Here is a 25,606-nt window from a genome sequence, read left to right as displayed (position 1 = left end):
CTGGTGCACCTAATGGTTAACAAGGAATCTGACAGTTTTGGCTGTGTGTAATGTTACAGAAAGTGCACTTCAGAACCTGCATAATGAGCAGTTTTAGCTAGTTTTGCCATTACTACTTAGAGAATTAAGGGATATGTGACTTGATTAATTAATCATTCTTGTCTAGCTGAGATTCAAGCTTTTTTTTTCTTTCTGGAAAACAAATGGAAAGCAAAATTTTTAAAGCAAGGAACAGCAATTTCTGACTTAAATTTATAGATGCAAGCAGACCTGTTGCATCTATAAATGATTTATTAATATGATACATAGACAGAGTTAACAAAAAACTTCCTTTGGACATGTGTTACAGTTGATCTGCATCAGGAAAAGTCTGAACAAAAAAACCCTCTAGTTTTACTTGTTTGAAATTTATTCAGAAATGTAAAATCAAAGATCTTGGTGCCTGTGCCTCATCTCCAACCAGGCAACCCTTTTCTAAACTCACCACCAGCCAAATGGCTTTTAGCAGAGGGTTTATTTTAAAAAATGGAGACTTTTTTCCACCATTCTTCCACAATTCTTATGAACATTATCAACACCATTACCAAAGCATTATAAGAAAACAATGCTTCCTGAGTAAGCAATTTACCCACATGCCTAACACTATTCTTTTTCACATGCTCAAAGACAGGTTCCTATTCTGTGTTGAAACATCAGAAAGCAATGGCCCCTACTTAAATACCAAATTTTTAGTGCTCAATTTGAGATGACCTGTTCTAATTAGCTCATAGAATACCAGGCTGGAAAGGACCACAAGGATCATCTGCTCCGACCCTCCTTGGCAAAAAGCACAGTGAAGATAAGACAGCCCCACACCCTGCAAAACTGACAGCCAACTCAACGCTGGCTCTTTTCATAAACATGGCACTACTTAAAATGTCTACATAAATTGTCTTCTTTCTTCTCATGGCTCTGGAACCACGAAGCATATAAAATTATATAACAGTGGTTAAGTACTGCCTGCCCAGAACTGAGATTTGAATGCCACAAATGTTCACTGCAATAAAATCGTGGTTCAAAAAGATCTATTAGACTAGAAATGCACCAAAACAGTAACACACAGAAGATAAGGCATTAGGAGTTCTTCTACTTAATATGTTATGCTAATGTAATTACCAATTTCAGTAAGATTATTACTGGTGCTATTTCAATGTTGTACAAACTAGTACCTCACCATCAGCTACTTTCAGGCAAGAATTCTCATTGCCATAAAACAAATTAAGACAAAGCCTGTAGTATGAATCCCACACTAGCATGTGTATCTCAACCATTTCACACACGAGCTGCATTTTTACCTTAAATGTACACTTGCTTTTCAGTAATGCTGCAATGTCTTCAAGCAGACCAGTTACAGAGAATTTCAATCATAACACAACTCAAGAACTACATCAGGATTGTGTCAAAATTTCAACAGGATACCAGAAACTGCTCCAATCCAGTTCAAGATGCTCTGTTTTCATGTGGGAACAGGAATTTCCTGATATTCTCAGAACAATTCTATTATTTCATCACTCCAGAGCAGCAGGATTAGAAGATCCTTTTGATGCTGCCAATAATATTCCATACACATGTTACTCTGCACTGATCTGGTACTAGGGAACTGAGAGGCAATAATAGAGACAAAACAAGTTTCTGAAATGCTTATTGATCTGAATCACACAAGCACAGCCAAAACATTACACAACATTTCCTAACCCACATAAATCAGCAACTGCAACGTGAAGACGCTTGATGCTAAAGTAAAAATCTAGATTTTTCTTTCCCCCCCTACATGATATCCTCAAAAAAGCTCCAGTGTGTTAAAGGTTATGCATTAGTTCTCCCAAGACACTTTAAGATACACACATTCAAGTTAGTGCACACTGGTGGAAAGAAGACAAAAACATTGAGACAGGCAAAGTTTTGGCAGGCACAAGCACAGAAAGGTTCTGGCAATATGTTCATAAGGTAAGTAGGAAAATCAGCAATCTGTTTTGCATTCATGTAGTGTAGTTACTGGCAGAGTACAGAAGTTACTAAACAATAAAAAAAATATGGGACAGAAATTTTTAATTTTGGTATATTTCCAGAAAAAGCAGGAAAATGATGGAACAAAGAGAATGGGAGAACAGGATTATCTTGCCAGGGAAGCTGCACTGAGCAGCTCCTGTGTTTGTGTTTCTAATGAAGTTGGCATAATTCTCAATTACAGACTCTTTTAATTTATCATAGACTGCTACGGTCAAACATCATCATTTATTACAAACCAGTTTTTTAATTCAAATTAAATCTGTGAGAAGGCCTGCAAAGGTCTGGTTTTGAATGAGATACCACAACACAAAAATATTGCATTACCTTCCATGACATCCTCAGAGCTCAGATTATGATTTTTTTGGCAAGAGACAAGTTAATCCCTCTTACAATATTCAATTGGCAATCATGATGTTTTACATTTCAGCATTCACAGCTCTCCTAAGCATTTGATTGTCAAAAGCAACCATGATATTAGTACTACAGACTCTCAGACAGTATTTTCAGAAACTATGATTTTAAAGAAACAAGGTAAGCAAAAGCTGACTCAATGTTTAAGTAGTGACTTGACAGTAATTTCTTTTTGAGTCCATTGACAAGTGCTGTCACTGTAAATCACACTTTCCTTACTTAGATTTTCTACCATTTTTTGGATTCTATATTCTTAAAAGAAACACCAGTTTTGTGATACAGATGAGCAGGAAGAGAATGTTATTTGGAGCTGTTGCAATAATCAGGCAGAAAACATGTGGACTATACTGACACTAAACAACTTTCACTTCCTGAAACATGATGTGTAATACTTAGAATGATTACAAGGAATCCCACATTATGCCATGCAAACACTGGGAGCAAAATCTGAATTCCTTTGTGTGCACAATTTACCAGAATCAGGTAATTTTTGTCACAGCATTATGGATTGAGACACAATTCCATATTAAAAAATTTAATTTTTCTCAAATGAGAGAACGTGTCACTGAAAGAACAAATGACAGTACTAGGAAATGTATTGATAATGGACTGGCCAAAGGCGAGATGACTGCATAGTGTTGAAAGAAGTAATAAAATCAGAGGGAGATTATTACTGCTGATCCTCTGAGATCAGTTTTGAAACTGATTTAGCATTTTAGCTTTAAAACCAAGCATAAAAATAAATGCACACTCATAAAATGCGTAGATACCACAAAGCTGAAAAGCAGCAGTAACAGCAGGGAAGACTGGAATACCACACATACAGAAATGACTGAACTGAAGACTATAATAACAGAAATCAGATTACACTTAACAGTGTAAAATGCAAATACATTCCTGGTGAGTGTAACAGCAGAAACTTCTCTTATACACCAAGAGCTTATCAATTGTAAGTGATAGAGAAGGAACCCTGTACACCAAATAATTATTTTACATCTGTACCTTTACAGTGTGATGGAACCATGGCTCTTGGTTTTGCTGGGAGAAATATTCTAGCAGAGTGAGAAATACTGCAGCTAGAACACAAGTTCCTTCCAAAATTTCACCTCATATAATATTTACAATCCTTGGCATTAAAATTTTATCAAGTTGTCTGACAACTCAAAGATTAAACAAGAACTTGAAGAATGACCATACTCAACATTGTCATGAAACGCTAATTCAAAAGTTTTTATCTGTAAAAGAAATCCCTAAAATTTTGACTTTTATATAAAGAAACTCCAATCAGGCTGCCTAATATGCCAAAATGTAACTCTTGCTCTGAGAGTATGAAATGAAACCAAAACCAAATAGTCATGGGGGTACAGAAATTTAGCTCTTTCTCATCACTACCAAACTCTTTAAAGTAAGATGCACACATAAAGAAACATATTCTCCAGTTATTATTTCTAGTTTGCAACACTGTCCCCTGATCAAAACCAGTCTTTGAAATACAGCACATGTGGATTTCTTATTTTACCTTATGTATTGCAGTTCCCAAACCTACTTGCCTTTTTGGAAGTATTCAATATCTTGGGAGCTCCACTTACTCTCAGCTGTAGCTTGGCTGTTACTACCCCCACAATGCCAGAGTCAAAATCACCCTGAACTCAAACTCCACAGCTCTACTGCTCTGCCATGAAAACATGCCCACCACACAAAATCACACACCGTGTTTATTTTTCACTCTGCCTGTGCTCCACTTTCTTCACACATTAAATGAGGACATGATAAGCTATCTTGTAATTCCCAGAGTGTGTAAAACTCCAATATACCTAAATGGGATGCCCAGCTGACCCTATTCACCAATTCACTGTCAAGAATTACTGTGAGACAACTTTCAGCTCTTGCTTGTTTGGTTTTGCAAAGCTTTGTAAAGCTCTCATGGCTTCTGCTTATCACTGTGTCTGTGTGGCCCTCTGTAAAGTCCCCTCTTTTGAGTCACTGAGCCAGCCCTGAAAATGCAGCTGCCCAAAGATTTTGGTGCACCAGATTAATCAGTATGGAAGTAGCCCTGGTAACAATTTATCTTTGGTTAATTAAAAATACTGCAGCATATAGACAAGGAAGCATACTAAAAATGAAGCATGCTTGTATAAATATAACATAACAAAATATTTATATTAAAAATTAGCTTTAAATCAGCTTATGATGTCTCTGGCATCTGAGGAGGATTGTGAGCATTTGCCTTTTTCAGAAGATCACTCCCCTAGAGATCAAAACTGTACTTTCATCCTTTAACATAGGAATATTTTAATTTTTTTTAAAGCAAATCTTGCCAAAAAACAATAGCTCAATTAATAGATAAGCCCCTATCATGCTTAAATCGCCACAAAAAAGATTATAATTTGAGGGAAATAATATGAAAACAATACATTAATTCTTACAAAAGAGAAATCAGGGAAAAGAGTAGAAATATATCCTAAAATCTCTCATCCTATATGGCATTCATAATGTGTTTGGGCAGGTTCAAGCTGTAACAGAATCTTTATTCCAACCAAAAGGCAAGGAAACATGAGGCAATAAGCCAGACCAGGCTTGAAGCATATGTCTACATTTTCTCTACCATGTCATACAGCAGCAGACATATAAGTAGTTCAGTATGTGTTTTTTGCTTTTGTTGTTGCTAGAAAACAAACAAACCATATTGACAGGCATGAACCAAATACAATAAGCTCTGTGACATTGGCATAAAACTCCTGACAGGAACAGACTAAGGAAGGAACTGTAGCCAGAGGCTACAAAGGAAGAAATGCACTTGGTCTAAATGTATCCCAGTATATCCAGTACTTGCTGTAGCTTGGCAGGAAAACGTCTCAGAAAATTAAAAATAATTAGAAAAATAATGACTGCATACTGTTTGCTCAAACACACTAAAATTACACTTATTAAGAATAAAGTGTTATTGGAAAAGCCTTTGTATTCAAACTGCATATGTAAAAAATCATTTCCTTTTGACATAAAGCAAAAGGCACAATGCTTGCTTCATAAAAAAAGCAAATATTTCTTTTTAAAAGTATCTTGGAAAGGAACTTAGGGCTTGAATTTTCAGCTCTTAAACTTAAGCAGAACTCTAAAGAAGCTGCACTCACATAAAAGTAAATTCCTCTCTGTGCTAGTTCAATTTCCTATATGAAGAAGACATAACTTTGCTAATATTGTATCAGATCTGATTTTAGTCCCTCCTCCCTTTTCTTCCCTTCTCCTCTAAGCCACTGTTTTCTCTTGGTACCTTTCTAATGCCCTTTTCCAGGACTTCACACACTGTATCTGATTAAGAATTCCTGAGTTACAGTGGCAGCAATATCACAGCTTCCTGCTGCAGGAGGAAATGCTAAAGGCTGCCCCCCAATAGCTAATAAAGAAAAACTGAACAGCACAAACATCACAGCACCTGAGTCAATAAAGATTTTAATGCAACTTTTCAGATAAAGTTCCACAAGGTCTTGCTGCCCTGACCTCAACCATGGAACCTTCCACAACTGAACCAAGCCTGACCTCATGCAAGCATCTGCTTGGTAAGCAGTATTCTAATTTGCAGGATGTTAAGTGACCTGCTTTTTTCACATTTAAGAAGTTAAAAGCCAGCAGTATTTTGCTGTTGTTAAAAAGGAACACAAGCTAGGTTCCTCTATCAATGCAACAACAGCTCTTCTGGAAATGCAAGAAAGGAAATGTTTACTGAAGAACAGTTTCAATGCAGACAGGGTTATTTGGGCTAATATTTCTTTAATGGTCCTTCCAGGAACAAGATTCTTGCCCTGACATCTAATGATAATAAGATATCTTGCAAGGTTATCTTAATTTACTGTGAAAAAATGGAAGTACAACATTTAGTGACTGAGGCAACAGCCATTCAACTCAGAAATTCAAACATCAAATTTCTACTTGTCAGATCTGAAAGTTCACCTACTTAAAATAGTTTCACTCCAAATTTACCAGATATTCACTGGGAAGAATGCTCTAGCAAGAAATCAGGTTTTAAAACTCTTCTTATAATACATTGAAGCATGTCAGTGTTACAGTTTTATATGAACACTGCAGGAATATCTGATTCTAAAGCAAAGTTATTATTGCTTATTTATGCAATGACAAATCTACACGACATTCAGAGTAGGCTAATGATAATGAATTTGTTCAGTGCAGCTTCTAATCTTATGTTATCAAATAATATAAACTCAATTGTATTTCAAATTCCAAGGGGTTTGCTACAAAATACTAAAAAGGAAGCAAAGGGCACATAAAATAAAGGCATTTCAAGAAGGAACTTGAGGAACACACAAGGTATTAATTAATAAAAAATTGAAGACCCTACAAAACAAGGCCCTTATGAAATAAATACTGTGTTCACAAAGAGACAATGAAATGGAAGGTCTGCAGAAGACAAAACATGAGACAGATAGTTTCCTTTCCATATAACAAAAAACTTGAGAATAATGAAGACTATCACACAACTACTTCGTTTCTGCCTGCATCATTCTGAACTTAATAAAGAACAACAAAATCACTGAAAGTTAATTACCACCTCTATCTTGTTCACCAAATACACAGCTAATTACACCCTCAGAACCACAGTCATTGAGACAAAAAAATTCAGAAATAAGGAAAATGTTTGTTTCCTACTTTGATGATGGTGATTTTGGATATCACAGAAAGTAGTAGGAAAAAGTATTTCCAGGTCTGAAATAATCAGAAGAGAATGAGGGCAAAATTATAGCTCAACTTACATAAAACCAGCTTTCAAATGGGAATGTTTTGTCCTCAAAAGAAGTTATTAAATTCTGTGAGCACCTCTGACTTCATTAAACATTGAGACAGATCTCATATCAGAGCTATGACTGTTCTAATGTGGACATTTCTTCTGTGAACACCAAAGAAGTCAAATCAATCTTTATGCCAGAGGCAGCAGGAGCTCTTGGAAAGTTCCGTCACATTCAGCATCCTCTGAATGTTGCTTTTAAACATTATTACTTGGAAGGGAAGACCACAGGTTTTTCTATAGAAAACTTCAGGCATTAATAATTTTCTCCTTAAGAGTTAAAAAGGACCCTTTCCAATCAAACTCTATTTCTTGTCTCTCTCTTTCACTTCCACTTTTAGGAGGGTTTAAACATTTCTGCTTTATGACAACCACAACCATTTCCTACCTAAGGGGGATTACACACCATCTGGCCGAGCGCTCACATCCACCTGCCTTTCAAGCAATCACACCCAGAAGGTGCACAAATTGACATGAATAAGTAGAAACTCTTCATCTACACACTCCTCCTTTTCCTGAGTTTCCTTTCTAGTAGAGGAGAACTACTACCAGCTGAAGGACATATAGGGATTCAGAAGGAAAGGAGGAATGCAGTCCTTGTGCTGCCAGCCTTCCTCAGCTGACAATAATCAACAACCTCCTCTGTTAGGAGGTCAACCATTAAAGGGGAAGGTTTTACTGTAAGCTGAAGGTATAATACATTTATGATACAACAGAGGGGGTTTTTCATGCCCCCTCTTTAAAACCACATCTCCAGATATCCCAAGTACCACTCAAGGGGTGTGAAACAGGCACAATGTAACGAACAATGTTTTTATTTGAAAGGTAGCTTAAAGCAACTTCCTACTATTCTCTGTAAGATTGAAAAATTGACCCAGGTTAGTTAAAATGTAAAATTACTTCTAACTTGGCCTGGTGTCCCTGTTCAGCACCCTGCACAGTGCCACAAGCCTTTGTTTCAGCAGGGAAGAAGGAATGCCTGGAGCTTGGGGAGAGAGGAACAATGGGAGAAAAAAGGTCCAAAGATAGATTTGTAAAGACACCTCTGCTGAAAGGAGTACTCAAGGCTACTGTCGCTTAAGGGGCTGGATTGAGGGTTTTTAAACTCCTTCTGCCTGAATAACACAGAATATACATATAGGTCTATACCCACTACACAGCTTTCACTCAAATTAGCACTCCCATGAGACACTCCAAGAAACCATTTGCCTTCTCCGTGATGTACAGCCAGTGTGATCCGCTGGCTCTTGGCACTCCAAGCATCTGTGGGCCTTTTATTTCAAAATGCTTCTAGGTCACAACAGGCTCCTTTGGAAATGCTACCAATGAATTGTAGTCAAACAGCATTAACCTCACCCAGCCCTCAGTGCAGGGCAGGTGCCACCCTGAGGGCACACTTTAGAGCAGCTGCCAGCGTTTGGACCATCCGAGGTCACAGGGCAGAATGAAGGCTCAGAGAACCTTTGTGTCCCAGTCCCTCTTCAGTGGAAAAATGGAGCAGAAACAGCTCACAGAGCTCTCCTACCTTTGTCACAGAATACCTTCTAAGGAAGCAAGGGCTTACCAAACACTCACTAAAATAACTTTCTGTCCTGCAGTTTTCTATGTAAAACTAAACCATGCCACACTTCAAAGCAATACATTTTCAGCAACTATCAAAATAATCCGATGTTATTTTTTCCTTATTTTTCTAGCCCTGTTTCCTTCACTCTCAGCACTTTGTAAGGACATCTTCATGTGTGTATTCCACATTATGTCTGTTGCAAAGTTTGGTAAACACTTAAAATACGACGTTGCTTTCTTTCAAACCCACAATGAGGGCTCACTTTACCAAAGGCCAGAGCGCTTGGCTCATCCTTATGCCAACTCAACTCAGACACACCACGCAATGCAGCTGACTCCCAAGATGGGCCTTCCACCCTTAAATTTTCCACTTAAGCAAATTAATGATCAGTAAAGATGGGATACACCCAGAAGACAGAAAACCACTTATTCAGCAAGTCAAAAATGGATACGCTGGCACTGAAACTTATAGTTGAAAGTGAAATGCATCCTACAAAGGATACCAGATTTCAGCTGCCTGCCGACAGTAAATATTTCAGGGATGTCCCTAAGATGATTTCTACTGAGGACAAATAGTACCTTCTTCTTAAAAGCAAAGAGTCTGGCTTGATAGGGAATAGACAGTTCTTTTATGCCTCTAATGGATTTATTCCCTTACGTTCAGTATTTCTCAGAAAGGATGTCACTTCCTCAGAGAATTCTGCTGCTCTACATTTTAAGAACTCAAATGTTCCAGTGAAGCTCAGCTGAAATTTTAGAAGCTGATAGAGAAAATCGAAAGAGAAGAATAAGAAAAGGTATCTGGTGGTTTAGAATGCTAAAATCTTTCCAACTAAAAGACAGCAGCAACCAGAAATGCAGAAGCACCCTGATGGAGCTAACTGTAATTATACATACTTTCTGGAAGTGGGTGTGTTTATGCTTTGCATGCCTATCTTTTCACATGCAAAAGACAACACCTGACATGTGTGTAACTTAAAGAGTTTGCCCTGTAGTCTTAACTATCCTCCCATAAACTTAACCAACAAAAATAGCAATTAACACAGGTGTTTCATAATCTTCCCAAAATATTTTCTTAGTAAGAAGTTACCTAAGGATTGTTTTATCATTCAATAGAAAAAGACGACTGTTTAATGTGGGTGTGTGCCAATATATGAAAACTATTTTAAATGAATATTTTTGCAGTGGTCTGGAGGATCATGAGCCTAAATGTCGAGCACTCCCTCGATTCAAATTGTCTCTGCCCTGAATCACTGTGCAGCCCTGCACAGAATAAAGAGGTGGAGGAAAGAATGTCAAGACAAAAATTATTTAAGCACATGAACACTTATAATTCTGTAATATTCAAGAAGCTGTAATGTCCCAAATTGAATTTAGGGCAGAGATAGACTTAGAGGCTGCCTCTGAAGACATCACAAAAGGCACCAGCAGAGACAGTGCAGGGGTGTGCAAAGCCACCAGTGGCACACTGAGTGTGCCCAGGATGAGCTCCTCTCCAGAGGGCATCTTCTGCAATTCTCTGGAAAATTTTCCTCCCATGGCAGCCAGGCCTTCTCCAATCTTTTTTTTTTTATTCCAAAGAATTTAGGCAAAACCTAAGAATTTCTACTTTACATAAAACTGAGAGAAAACCTGGTTCACCAATAAAATCATAAAGGTGTTGCAGAAAAAACAATTTTTGTGTGTTTGAGGTAACACAACATGCGTAAAGAAAGTGTAGCTACTCAGCTTAAGCTGAGAAGAGTTTTACTGCAGTCCACATCTGGATAATTGATAATGCATATATAATGCAAATATAAGCTTTTAACACATGCCACGAAGAATTAAGTAACAACACAATCTTGAAACTAAAATTAACATTAATGCATGTAGAGACTTTTTCCAGAGGGGGGAGGGGAAAGAAAAACAAAAGAAAGGTGTTAAAAATACATAAAAATAAAAGACAAATTGCAGAACACTGACACAAGACAATACTTAACCTTGGCCTAAAAGCAAGCATCACTTCATTGGTACAAATTATAGTTGAAGATATCAGGGTTAGGTATAAGCTCCCCAACAAAGTTTTGCATTTGTGAGAGATAAAAATATGCACTTTCTTTCTCATTTTGAACAGCTGCACATATATTTAACTTAGATGAAGTTTCCTTTCTAAAGCTAGCCTTAAGCTGTCAACATGACTTGGTAGTGCCAGTGCTAGTGAATTCATACAACAGCAAAAGCTAAGATCCTAAAGAAAAGGCCATTTTGGTTACATTCTGAGCCATCATTTAGCTACCAGGTAAAATACCACAAGATTCGTTCACAGAAATTAGTTAGTCAGAAATGAAAAATCATCCAAGATTTCTGTTCTGATTGATACTATCTCAAAAATATTGGATCACATATTTGTTGAAACTATAAAGAGGACACAACCTGAGAACACATTAGGAATACCCTAAAAATGGTAGTATTGATGCTATATTTAGCTAGCAACTTTTCTTTTTCTTAATTTCATTAGGTATCAGGAGATAGCTTCAAAAACACCATATAATTTATCTGCACAATTTTACTAATACCTAGATTTTGATCTCCTCACTATAAATTCATCCTACAATCCCACAATGCTAGTGCAGAAAGAGCATTCAAATTTGGAACTGAAAGCCTGAAATACAGTAATAAGTAATCCTGAGGTTGTTTGTACTTGACATTTCAGAATCTTGGCCAATGTACTTTAGGAAAGGAAAGTGTCTTGCATTTTCAGACTTTAGAGTGGTTGCACACAAACAGCCACTGCAATCAGCATCACTCCCAAACAAAACTAATTGACAACTAAAAAGAGACTGATGCTAGAAAGGCACAAGAGGAGTGACATACTTCAAAGAAAAAAACAGAAATTTCATTTTTATAAAGTACAAAAACATCCACAGAAAGCCAGAAAATTATCATTGGAGTATACCACTGTGAATAGTTAATGTGAAAATCTATCCTGAAAGAACTGGGGCACTAAAAGGAAACAAAACAAAGCAATCTGCTATCTTACTGTGTGAACAGAACCTTGACCAAAACACGCCTAAAGCACAGTTTCTAGTTCAGTAGCAACAACCCAGATGAAATCCTGATGCACACTGGCAATTCATCTGAAAAACCACTACTGCAGCTGCTACATTAATCCAGCTTTTAGCACTATTTCCTCCTTCTTCTTCTACATCCTTTGCTGTGTGCAAGGCACTCCCAAAAAAGGATGTGGCCACCATGGTTAAGCCTTCAGGAAAAGAGCATTAGTGGCATTCAGATGATGTGTTTTCTTTTCCTTTCTTTTGCTTTACCCATTGAAAACATCCTAATAAAACTAACAGTGAAACAGGTCTCATTTCAAAGGCTGATCATTTAACATATACTCAAGTGCTCTTTACATTTTTAATCTTGCCAAACATGCCTTTATAAACAGGCATTGCATTACAGCAGTACTAATGATAAAATGCCAAAGTGGCATTTAGAACTTTATGAATGTGAAGCTCACTGGCAAAGCCACAAATTAAACAATAAAAGACTGAGAATGCATAGGGCCCCCCCTTTTTTTTTGGTTAAAAATTCATATGAATAAATATGCAAGCATAATAATTAGCACATTGTTTTCAACTGCAATGCAACTCTTTTCATCCCAAATTTTACACCAGCACCTACTTCAACATTTCCTCTACTGTTTGAAGATGGAAACATCACATCTGTTGCACATTACAAACTAACAGTACTCAATTACAAAGATTTTGATCTGTTTGGACAAAAAGGTAGGAGTAATCTGGTCTTCTGCAAAGAGTTACTACTCCATATCCAGACTTACTGGGTAAAAGACCTTACAAGAGTAAACAGTGTATCACCAATTTACCCACAAACACATTTTAAGAATTAGAACAAAATTAAATTGAATGCAAAAACCTTTTCCATCAGATCTTAGGCAAAAAACAAAACAAAACAAAGGCAGAAAACACATAGTTCAAATCTTCAGTACTCAAGGAAAGTACTCCAGGTTTTTCCATGCAACATTATCACACAAAGCTGTCTTCAGCAGGTAGACACAGTTCTTCAGCAAAACTAGCAGACTTCAAACTATTCCAGAAGAGTGATTTGCAGTTTAGCACCACCCCACCCACAGCTCCCTCATGAGAAGCCAGAATGCCAAAGGAAATAAAACACAGCCCAGTAGCACACCAAAACCAACCATAATGTACCTTTTGGACAAAAAGAACACCCTAAAACCACCCCCACTTTGCCCCCCTGCCACATTTTTGCAGTGAAGCAGCCAAGTGGGAACAGTAAAAGAAGGCATGGTTAGTACAGACTCTAATTAAGGGCCATAGATGGATGTATCAGACGAGCTCATTCTGCCAACTTAATGATTCAGCTTAAAGAACTGGGAGTTTTCCTCCTGACTTCTGTCAAGAGTCAAGTACATCTGTTGAGTGCATTTGAAGATTCTGCCTCTTGTAAGATAACCTTTTCCTCTGCACACAAGAATTACCATTGAGTTCAGCAGAGAATGATCACAGAAAAGATAAGGCTAGTTTTGTGGAAGAATCAAACTTGGTCTCCAAAAAAGCAAGACACAAATGACAATATTTTCCTGTGAACCAAGTGTATATATATATACACATATATATATATACACCAAGGTAAAGGTAAGATATATATCTATATATATACACACACATCTATATCTATATATACACATCTATCTATATCTATATATACACACACACACATATATCTATATATATACCAAGGTAAAGGTAAGTACCACAATTTAAGTACTTCTATTAATTTAGCTGTCCTCACTTGATTTTAAAGACAACACCCTTAAGTCTACAAGAAAATGCTGAAAAAATATTCAAAAAGCTGACAGTGGTGTGTTTTCAGCTTCGGTATAAATCAAATAGATTAATGAAGAAACAGAATTTGACCTTTCAATAAACCTATTCGAAGTTGATCACACTCCACAAAGAGGTTTGCAGTTTTGCTTTTATAAATTATGGATCATTAACTCAAACACACCAGTGTGCAAGGTTCATGAGATGCACGTGGAGGCTCATTCAGGTCTCTGACCAGATGTACAAGCTTATTAACAGCTCCAATAACCACAACACATGGAGAGATTGGTTCTAACACAGCAAACACTTGTTACCCACTTAAAATCTTCCAACAGGAACTAGTTTCACTCCATCAAGTAACTCTCCATAACTCCAACAGGAATTTGGAGCTCTAATGACTTACCTGTGAACATAATGCAACTGATGAACTGAATCGATGGCTATCACCATTTCAGCCAAATAAAAACGAGCCATATCTTCAGGGAGTCTGTCCTCAAACTTGCTGAGCAATGTAAGCAGGTCTCCTCCAACATAGTAATCCATAACCAGGTACTATGGAGTGGGAACAGTAAGAGAACAGAGTGAGGGGGGGAAAAAAAATCACAATTTATTGAGTGAATAAAAGACTAAATATTCATTGAAGCATAAAAACTAATTCACTGCAAAAATTATTATGGATATAAAAAAAACTAACTGAGATGCTTAGGTGCTCTGAAAACAGCAGTCACTTCAGCTGCAGTTTAGCATTTAGCCTACTTGAATAATTTTCATATTTATACCTCCCCAAGTATAGTAAGCCTCATGACAAAATAGTATTAACTTCATCCACAGTCCCATCACCAAACACGAAATATTTAGATCCTCTGGACTCCCTTATGAAAACAATTCCCTTTGTTAGAAAGCTAAAGGAGTAAAGGTTTTAAGTACAGACCTATAAAAATGAAACAAGTGTGTAAATTTGTAATCTCATTTATGTTGCCCTAATTTCCAAGCTTTCCCTTCCCTTTCTTCCTACCACCTTCTTTTCCCATTAAACAAATTACTTTGGAGAGCAAAGTTTTTAGCTTATTTAGAGGGGTATTTCTGATCTAAGGACTATTTAGATTAAGGCAAAGTCTGAGAGACTTCCAGTGACCCACAGCATAATTCCAGAAACTGTTGACATTACACATGATACAGGACCTGGCAACATAAAATACAACATGTCACCTTCTCTAATTGAAAGGATGGAGAAAAATATTGATTTCTCAAATATTAATGAAACATAAAACTTGCCAGCCATAAAAGTGGATGCAAAGACTTCAAAGAAATCAGAGCCTTTCTGCATTTTACTGTATTTACAGAATAAAATGCCACTTCTTTTAGCAACATAGTTAACGTTACTGGAAAAAGTGAAACTTAAGTGTGAAATTCAGGATTAATATATTTTAGCTCAGTTTAGTTTGTTTTTAATTATGAAACCATGCCTGAAAGGTTAAATGGGGGAAAGAAAAAAATTCAAATTAATTATAGCTAAAAAACCTAATTATTAACATTCTAATTTAACACACACTGCTAAAACATTACTTTCAAGCATCATTGTGGACAGGTTAGTTAGAATCACAGAATATTCTGAGCTGGAAGGGACCCACAAGGATTACCAAAGTTCAGCTCTTGGCCCTTTTCACAGGATAGCTTAAAGACTCAAATCACACCCCTGAGAATGAATTTCCACTAGACTCTGTGAAAGTCTTTAGTTAGAGCTCCAGTCTGTTTCCAGGAAGGCAGCCTATCTGCATTTGAAGCAGTGACTCTTAAGAAGACCATAAATAATAAAAAATATTGAAAATGTAATAATCAATACCCCAATTTGTTTCTTCAAAATTCTGAAAACACACCCTAAAGGGACTATTTATATTAGTTGCCCTTACATGTTTGCCTTTCCCATTTTCAGAAAAAGACACTAAAATATGAATAAAAAAATCTGCAAAATTATGCCAGCTCTAGGGAAGTAGAGGGGCAGGCAGAAATCTTACACCTGTTTCTTTCCCCTCATATCTTCCATAACAATAAAGGCGATGAACAAAGATTTTAACAGCTTGATACAGAAAAACCTGGGCATCCTCATTGATTCCAAGTGCATAAGAAAGTACAAAAGGCATTTCCACAAGATTTTAAATGTGTTGATAGTCAAATTTTCATCTGTTGCTTTGTGACAGGAATAATGAACTTCTTAAATTATGCTCACAATCCTTATGGAAGATAAGTATCTTCTATTCAGTGGTGCTCCTGCACTCCTTCAGGAGCAAGATTGATTGTATAAATTTCTTGTGTTTTACAGTTTCAGAAAATGCATTAAGCCTTTGGAACTTCAGATACTGATTACTAAGTGATGCATTGCACAGACATCTCCAAGAGCTGAATTTATTGCTTTGAATGTATATTGAAAAAAAAACCTCTTCAGATTCTCCTAAATGATGTGGGATCTCTGCACTCATTCTTCAGCACTGAGAACCTCTGCAACTCAGCTACTGGATATAGCAAAATAATGGAATTTTGGCTCTTAAAACAGAGGATTGTGCACCTCCTCCTAAATTTGCAAGAGCAACATAGTAGCCTAACAACACAGAAACCTTCAACTCCTTCAATATGCCAACACTTAAACTGCAACTCAGGGTTAAGTTGTGCAAATGAATTTAAATACATGTGCAGGAATTATAGATAAATCTAAAAATGAAATTTTACATTAAAAAATTCTGTCAAATATCCAGTGTCAAATATCCATGTTCATATAAAAAATAGGGGTTTTTTAAGCTTTAAAAATACCTTCTAAATAATAATAGAAATATTTTCTAAATGTACACAACCATCCAGATCTATTCCAGCCTCAAATACTTCTCAAAATACTATACCACAGCACCATCTTTCCAAGAGAAAGAAAAAGCATAGATTTATGAACTCTAAATTCTAGTAGCCGGTGGAGGCCTAACACAGGCATTTAATCCCAAAATCACAGATTCATTTGGAATGGAAGGGACCTCTTCAGACCTCATCTGCTCAAGTAGGGCCAGCTAGAAAAGGCTGATGATGACTGTCTCCAGCTGGGGTTTGAGTATCTCCCAATAAAGAAGGGATTTCTTGTGTTCTGATGAAATTCCATGGATTTCAGGTTGTACCCACTGGCTCCTGTCCTCCCACCAGGCACCACTGTGAGGAATCCAGCTCCCTTGTCTCAATTCCCTCCTCCTGGTGTTTACACACATTGATGATAACCCCCCTCTCCATCCTACATTTATTTGGGGTGAATAATCCCAGCTCTCCTCACAGGAAGGATGCCCCTTCCTGTCTCAATCATCTTTCTGGCCTCACAACAGACTTGCTTCAGTAGTTCCATCTCTCTTTTGCCCTGGGGAGCTCAGACCTGGACACAGCACTTCAGGTGCAGGGCTGAGCAGAGAGGAAGGACCTCCCCTGACCTGCTGGCAACACTTTTCCTTGAGCCCAGAGCACTCCTGGCCTATTTTATTGTGAGAGTGCATTGCTGCCTCATGGCTAAGCTTGTTATCCACCAGGACCTCAAGTAAAGCTGCTTTCCAATCACCTGGCCCCTGCATGTACTTGGCTGCTCTTATTATACAGCCTAGATGCAGGGCATTGCCTTTCCCTTTGCTGAAATTCATGAGATTTCTCTCTCTCCAGTTTGCTGAGGTGCATCTCAAGGCAAGCAACAGTCACTGCACAACCACATCTACTGCTCAATCTACACAGATTATTTTTTAAAGGCCACTGGTGTTACACACAATTTCAATAAAAAGCATATGGAGAACTAGTGATGATACAAACTCTCAGTATCTCTCATATTTTGCTCAGCAGGCTGCAGAACTAGCTCCTGTCAGCAGACTATCAAAGATGAAGAACAGAACCTGCTCTGTGCTTAGTGAAAGCAAGGAAACTGGCAGGAATAAAATTCTAGCAGGCTGTTCTGGAATATATATATTTTCCTTGAAATGCTCTTAATGATAAGATCAGAATTACACAATACATGAGATTATTTTTACTGTCCACATTAACAAAGCAGGAAGCTGGCTAGGAGGTATTTACACCAACAGTTAGACTAACAAATGCAGAGCCCCATTTCCATAAAAATCTACCAAAATCCATGGATCCCCAGGCACATCTGAATCGACAGAAGAAAGTGCAATATAATGGCAAAAACCACTACAGGTCTGCAAGAGTTCCCTGTATAGCACTTTTCGTATTGGACAGACTGGGAGGAAAAACGACTGTGGCTGTACAGTAGATTTTTAAAAAAATATTAGAATTGTTAATGATAGAGAATCCAAAGCACAGGGCAATAAAACCCAAATAATCAAAAGCCATCAATGCAAAGTTGTTTACTTTTTCAGGTATAAATTCTACCGAAACTGTATCACAATGAAAACATTTTTAAAGTGGGATTTTATAGAAAATTGGCCACTTTTCCACATATTAGTTTCTTTTTGAGAGTCAGTCAAAATACTCAAAAATTAAATAACGTAAAAGAGACATTTTAATCTACAACTACAGCTTCCAACTCTTATTTATGAGCATTTAGAGGCATTTTCCTGCTTTATTGTTTTGTGACAGCTTACTGAGTTTAAGTGCTCAAAATAGTAAGTTCTTTCAAAACAGGTCTACTCCCAATTTCTCTCTGTAAAACAATAATCAGCATGGTTAATCATGAAAAGTTAAAATAGAAAATCTATGTTAGTAAGTGCACTTTCAATTTTACGAATCCAATTAAACTGGAATGACAAATTATAAGAAAGAATATGCAGATAGACCAAAGTTTATCAACAAATGCAAAGTGGTTTAGAAAACAAACCTGCGTTCCTGAGGTATTTATAGCAAAACTTTCAAAGTTTCTCACCAATCTCCACCCTTCAGAATTTTAAGGAAAAATCACAGATCCTCACATGGTCTGTACAGTCCAGAACACAAAATTAACAAATAAACTATTTTTCTGTTTCAAACCACAACCAAGACTCTGCATTTCCACATAGATATATATATATATATAAAAATATAAATATATAAAAGCAACACTCACTAAATAGTTTTCATCCTGGAATGCATAATGTAATGTTGTGATCCACTGGTTATCTCCATTCACTAACACATCTCTCTCTTCTCGAAAACAGGCTGTCTGAAGGGGAGAAAAATAATTATAGGCTTTAGGTAAAATGTATAAAGAAAAACATTTAGCAAGTTGACTGTGTTTTGACATTATATTTGGGGGGGGGGAAATCAAAACTGCCTCTCAGTTAAAAATAAATAGTGTAATAAATAACACTATCCAAATATGACAAAATCTAAAAAGAAATAGATATGATAAGAGACCATCTTCCTCAAATTTAAGCAGAAAGTTGTACTTTCTCAGTACTGTTAAGTAAGGCAAAGGGATAAATAAGCTGCTGCTTCCCATCATCTGAATGTCAAAATCTTGATGTATCAATAATGACAGGATAGCAATGTATGATTAAGAAAAACAATCAATAATGGCATTAGATAACTGTAACTGCTCTAGGAGTCAAGAGAGCTGGAATCTGTAGTCTTGTGTTGCTGTTTTATCTCATCATGATGTTAGCCTAGTTTTACACTTGAGTTCTCACACACAGTTATTTTCACGTGAAAGTAGCTGCCAATAACTCCATGTAGTCATCACTTGATAACCATTAACCACTTTCCCCACACCCCTTGCTCAGGGAAAAGCAGGGAGAAGCAAATATTGCTCTTGCCAGGTATAAGCTGTTGATCAGACATCCCAAGAGGTTTCCCCTCTATACACTGGAAAGAAAAACAGGAGGCAAGAGGTGCCTTCATATCAAGTGGAACAGAGGAGGAACAAGAACTGCCACCAAATGTTTTAATTGTGGGACACAGGTTTGTACGAAACAGAAGAAGGTAAAATGTGAAGAAAATAACTAACTGCAAAGCAGCAAGGCATTTAATCCAATGAAGATCCTGCAACTTACCCTGAGTAGTACAAAAAAAATACCTCAGCAGAAACAACTTTGCAGAGTAACAGACAAAAATGACCAAACAGATGAAAAAGCCAAAAAGAAACTATAGCAAAGAAATCCCATAAACATTTTGAAGGGAGTGAGTTCTGAAGTGAATATCACAAGAAAACAAAAAGTACCAAATAACAAAGCCAACACACAATTTTGTTCAGAAAAAAAGAGATCGAAACAATAGTGCAAAGGAAAGAATAATATTGTACAGGCTGTTTAGAAGGCAGATGGAGAGTTTGAGAAAAACACAGACCATATTTTATTCCAGCACACTCTGCTCTTCACAAAGATGTCTCATCATTTTGAACCCTGGTCTGTCTCTTCCATCTCCGAGACAGCTAAGTTTAAAGGAAATTCAAGCCTTTGCTTTTTATTTTTTCAGTTTGATTTCCAAATCCAATAGGAAAATAGCAGACTTCTGGCATGGCTTTTGCTCGCTGTGAGATTTGGAAAGTGAAGAATGAAAAGTGAAGTATCATTTGAGATTGAGATATGCACAAGAATACATGGAGCAAAAACAGAGCAGCAAGTAACTCCTTCCTCCAAGCAAATAAACCATCACAAGTCCTTTTTTTGGTGAATACAGTGAGTAAGAACTATGCAGACCAGGAAAAATTAAGATGACATACTTGAATCACTGCACAATGCAGGAGATAAATCAGTGAAATTTGAGAAAATAGCAAGACATACTTCAAACAAATACCTTCAAAGATTATTGAATGAAAAATACACTTGGGGTAGGAGAATGAGCATGGATCATCTTCAGAAGGAAGAAAAGCTGTTTGATGCTTCAGCTTGATTTTTTTCCTTCCTTGTTTGTAAACTCTTCACATATTTCAGAGAGAAATAGCTATGAACACTTGTTTTCAGAAGGATAAATAACAGGTAGTTTCTCTACTTGTTATGACACACCTAATAGGATTGGTTACTAGAGAGTTTATATAATTCCACTTGTTTTTGCCATGATTTGACAAAAGACTGTGCATTCCTTGAGCACTCCAGACACCCACCTCTGGGCAGCATGCCTAGAGCTGAAGCAACAGCTACTACCACAGCAGATACAGCTAAGAGTTGAAGTGGCAAAAAAAAAAATCCAGCAACAGCAAAAAGAGACAGTAGCAGTGGTTCTTTTAATTACTGTAACATGGCTCAATCAGGCTTTTTTAAATGAAGCCTTTCTTGTGCCTTCCATAATTCCAGTATTACATTTCATCTTCCCTAGGCAGTCTCCTTGAACTGCTAGCAGAGACCTCCAGAGGTCATCTGATCCAACTCTGCCACAGCAAAGCCAACCCAGTGCCGTGGTCGTATCTCTCCTGTTATCATGGCCTTCAAGCAGCAAAGAATTTGACCTGCTCTGCAGTTGGGTGCTCATGTCCTCACAGCTCAGAGTCAGCACCTCCTGGGGATGCTGACTGCTTCCATGGTGCCTGGTATTTGTCCTGGTCTCTCCTGAGCCCCATCTGGCACCAGCATGGCACACGTGTTACTCTAAGTGACTGTCAGCGCTCAGGGTAACAGGTCTGGGGGTGTCACAGCAAGATGTCACACACTTCCAGGTACTCCTTGTATCAGTAACATTCCCAGCTCTACATCCCATCTCAACACTGGCATGTATTTGGAAAATTTATCCTCTGTTATTATACAAAAAAAGAACATTGACTTTGCAACCTGAGTAATTTTACAGTAATGAAGTTTTTGCACTCAGACCTTGTAGTTCTCAACCTTACTCTGGCATTCTCAAGCCTCTTTTGAGTACATACTCCCTTTCTGCTTTTACAAATTACTCCCACTTCCCACACTGTTGACACATATGTTCATTAACATATAGAATATGAATATATATATATGAACATATAGATCTCTCTATATGCTTGTGGTTTTGGACTGCATGATTTTCCTGTGTATCTCATGTTAGTGCTGCACACTGCTAAGAGAGCAAAAATGGGTCATTCTCTCCATCAGTAGTAAGAAGAGCATTCATGAATGTTTAAAAATGACAGGTTACAGTTGCTAAAGGTCATGCTTTATAATGCATTTTCACTCCAGATGGTTCTCTTTCCACTATATACCCATGGGTTACAAATACATGGAAAAACATTGCTGTAATTCTTTTTAGGCTAATGGTTCAGACTTTCAGAAATTCAGCTGGACCCATGGGAAGAGTATTTTTAATACCTTGCATAGAGAAAAATTTTTGAAACCTATTTATAACTATTTATAATGAAAAGAAACAGTTTTCAAACTCACTTTAAAAGGGTACATTTAAAAATAGAGTGGAGCTTTATTCCTGGTCTTTTCTTTTTCAGTGAAATAATAAAACTTACAGTAATGGCATTTGTCTTGGAGAGAAATACCTCAAGACTACTGCCAGATTGCTCAGTATCTGAATAATTTCTGGATAAAAAGGAAACACATTGTGCACATCTAACCACAATCTGCAAGCCATTTATACTTCTTAATGTGATAACATTTTCATTAAAAGAGACAGGATGTGCACACATCAGAAATTGGCTTTAATTTGTCTGAATACATTTTTTTAAGAGTGTGATGGTTTCCCATTGATCTCACTTCCTACCAAGATGTAATTAAAACATAAATGAGGAAATCAGAATAAACTTGGAAGCAGTTGAACAGCAAGGCAGTTTGAGAGCAGCAAAGTTGAAGTCTCAAATAAAAACTATATATTTATGAGTGTATTTTTAGTATGCATAGATGAAGAATTTCAAAGCAAATTACAGAGTTAGATACGTGTTCCATCTAAAATTAATACACAAGTATTCAGGTGCAGGCTGCATTTCATAAGCTTCCTTTCAAAGGAATCCAGGGGAAATATACCAAGGACTTGTGAAGAGCAGAGTTGTATAAAGCAAGTAGACAGCTAAGGTAAAAGTAAAGCTGGTGAAGGAGCTGTTCCACCTTTTCAGACACAAAATGGACTCCAGCTATAATGAGGAACAGTTTATCACATGAACATTTTTAGGAAGCATGCACTCTAATTAATTTGAAACTTTTATCTTTCTGATTTTTCAATCCACTTATTGGGCCTTTACTAAGTTCTAACGACTGAGAAACTAATGGACTTGATGAGCTATAGCTCAGCAATTACCTTCTTATAGCTCAGTAATTACCTTCCACCATGGAAAATACTTGCTAAAGACTACATTCCCAACTGGAACAAATGCATTAAAAGATCACTTGTGCAGTTGGTAATTTTTGGACAATTACAGAAAAGGCCTAATGTCAAAAACATTCAGCCCCACAGAAGTCAAGATTCCAGGACATTTAAACCCTTCTGATGAATTGCTTTAGGCTTATTTAATTTTTTTTTATACTGCCAGTAAATAGTGAAGGACTTCCTCCATCCCTCTAATAAACATGGAGACTTGTGGACAGAGAAATGACAATTCAGAAGAATAAGAGGGGACACAATCATGGAAAACATTACTGCGATCTTACTTCAGCTCTCTTCAGCATCTCCCACTTATTAAGTATCTTCATGGCAAAAACTTTATCTGCATTTTTCAGTTTTACTACTGCAACCTGGAAAAAAGAAATGAAAGACAAATAAGTTACAACAAGAAAATACATATTGTCTTCATTTTTATGTAACTTTGCAGTTTTGGAGGTTTTTTCAAGTATTCTGGATACATTTTTACTATGCACAAAATACCACACCATCAAAACAGAAACACCTCAATAATACAGGAAAATTCCAAGTTTATTGTAAGCTTTCCTTATGTATCACACTTTCCCTAGGTATAATTTTTTTCTTAGTGACTGTCAATGAAAACTGGCATTTCTCAGCATCACACTTCTTGCTGTATCATACTGACATGAAGCTCTCTGGGTCTATGCTTTATATTCCTGGACTTCAGGGCTACACACTTATTTAAACTTTAGAGCCCTCAACGAAAAGGTAACAGCACAGCAGCTTCTAAATCAAGATAAACAATGTGGGTTTGCTTTTAAAAGCAAATAAAACTGTAGATTTGCCATAAAGCAACTTCCACTCTTGTTTCAAATCATGCACTAGATTTTCTTCAAAGATAGTATGACTTCACATTTTTCCACCTGAAGTTCAATGAGCTCCTTATAATATCTGTTGTAAGCAAGAGGGAAACAGTAAAATGCACATTTTCTAGAGAAGCAAAACTTAACAAAACAAGCCAGCCCAGCTGCCTCTCCTCTCCCCATAGCTTCTGAAACATTAGATGCCATAGGCCTCTGTAATAATAAATTAATGAAGTTCACTGACAACATCCTTTTCTGAGAATATTAGTTTTGTTTAGCTATAATATAAGCTAACATAGAATATTTTTAGGAAAGAGGGAAGGGAGAAGTTTACACAAACTTGTTTTCACAGTTCAGGCTTCCCTGGGTATGGAAAGCTCAGTGTCTTAACCAGAATGGGTATAAAAGTGCCACAAACTCAAAGCTGCTGATCCGAACTAGACCAGCATTATCATCCCAACTAAAGAAAAGTTCAACAATCACTACATTCTAACAACCATTCTGCCTCTTCCCTTTCAAAGGAATCTTAAAACTAAAGCAGATATTTCTGTGCGCATCTGATCACAAACCAACGTGCTGTCACACAGATTATCATCATCTTCATCCTGCAGGCCAGTGACAAAAAAAAAAAAAACAAGGTTGAATCCTACATTCCTTTCACCTCTCTCATAATCAGTAAACCAGCAATGTGTGAAGACAGTGATAACAGAAAAGAAAATACAGGATCAGACAGTTTGAAGGAAGTGTCATGCAAACCTCTTTGAACCATCTTCAGATGTGTCATCAGCTGCAACAGCTTCACAAACGAGGCAAAAGCACAGGTTGAAGGATTGCAATGCTCTGATGTCTAAACCAATGTGTATCTCACAGCGTGGCTCTTGCCTAGCTACAGATTCCCAGACCAAGCAGCTGTCACTTCCCATATGTACATTATCAGCCCTGCTCTTGACACTGCTGCCTTCTGGGGTTGCAGGGGGAGGCAGTGGCAGGGAGATAAAAAGAGGATATAAGACAGAAAGGTATTACATTTATTTGTTTAAACTAGTTTATGGGCTGAAATTTTTAAAGGTTATCTCACATGAGGTTCAAGTTCAGATTTAGAATCCATCAAGGAATTTTCAGATTTGAAAAACAAAAATGGATTATTACTTTAGCCTATAATATAATAACTTTAATTCATAAAGAATGTTTGCTGGGGTGTGCATAGTAACCCAAGGCTGAGAATCACAACTTTTTTTTTTTGAGGGAAAGATTAATCTTTTGCAGTGATACATAGCCCAGAGTGTGGATTTGATCTTGATTATCCTTTGGCTATACTATCTAGATCTTAGAGGCTCTGGTAAGCCATTACCTTTATCAATTTCTAATGAGTCATGGCAGGAGGAGAAAGCCTCAAAATTGCACCTTATCAGTATTCAAACTGTATCCTACATGACCGGGATAACAGGGACACCCTTGGTGATGCAGCCTGTGGTTTGAAGCTACAATGTAGTTGTGCCCCAAAGACCTTTAAGTGTTTTGCACTCTTGCTGGGAAAAATTAACAGGCTGCTGCTACTAAAGCTGAGTAGCTCCTGCTGCCCAGCATGGGAAATAGGTTTTCCCCCACCATTAACCACTGGAGTAGAGGCAGCCAGAGGCATAAGACAATACAAGTATTTCAAGGCCAATTTCAGCATTTCATTTCTTGCCTGTAGCATGCGCAGTGCAAGGCTGTGTTATTCTGCAAAGGACTTGCTTATTGAAAGACACACAGTAAGACTGCACAGCTGCCTAAATTTCCAATCTCCTATTCAGCAATCACTTGGACACAAGTGCAGGAGCTACAGCACTGTCTTTGGTGAAGATCTGGTACACAAGCCTTCTGTGGCATGAACAAGGGCTTGGTACCTTCTG

The 25,606-nt window shown here is 37.2% G+C and overlaps 1 protein-coding gene across 3 annotated transcripts in view; it reads right to left on the bottom strand.

Moving 5' to 3' along the window:
- The window catches only part of CDC42BPA (CDC42 binding protein kinase alpha), a 183,361-nt gene that overhangs the window by 95,737 nt on the left and 62,018 nt on the right, over positions 1-25,606 (bottom strand). For all 3 annotated transcript variants that reach the window (XM_030944869.1, XM_030944870.1, XM_030944871.1), the window contains exons 4-6: positions 23,157-23,240; positions 18,734-18,829; positions 14,069-14,217 (exon numbers count right to left, since the gene is read on the bottom strand). In XM_030944869.1, coding sequence (XP_030800729.1) covers positions 14,069-14,217; positions 18,734-18,829; positions 23,157-23,240 — 329 coding nt within the window. The remainder of the gene's footprint in view (positions 1-14,068; positions 14,218-18,733; positions 18,830-23,156; positions 23,241-25,606) is intronic.

This window comes from Camarhynchus parvulus, chromosome 3 (assembly GCF_901933205.1).
Source record: "Camarhynchus parvulus chromosome 3, STF_HiC, whole genome shotgun sequence".
Taxonomy (NCBI): Eukaryota; Metazoa; Chordata; class Aves; order Passeriformes; family Thraupidae; genus Camarhynchus; species Camarhynchus parvulus.
The sequence above is the reverse complement of the archived record's forward strand: the minus strand, read 5'-3'. Positions and strand labels throughout refer to the sequence as shown.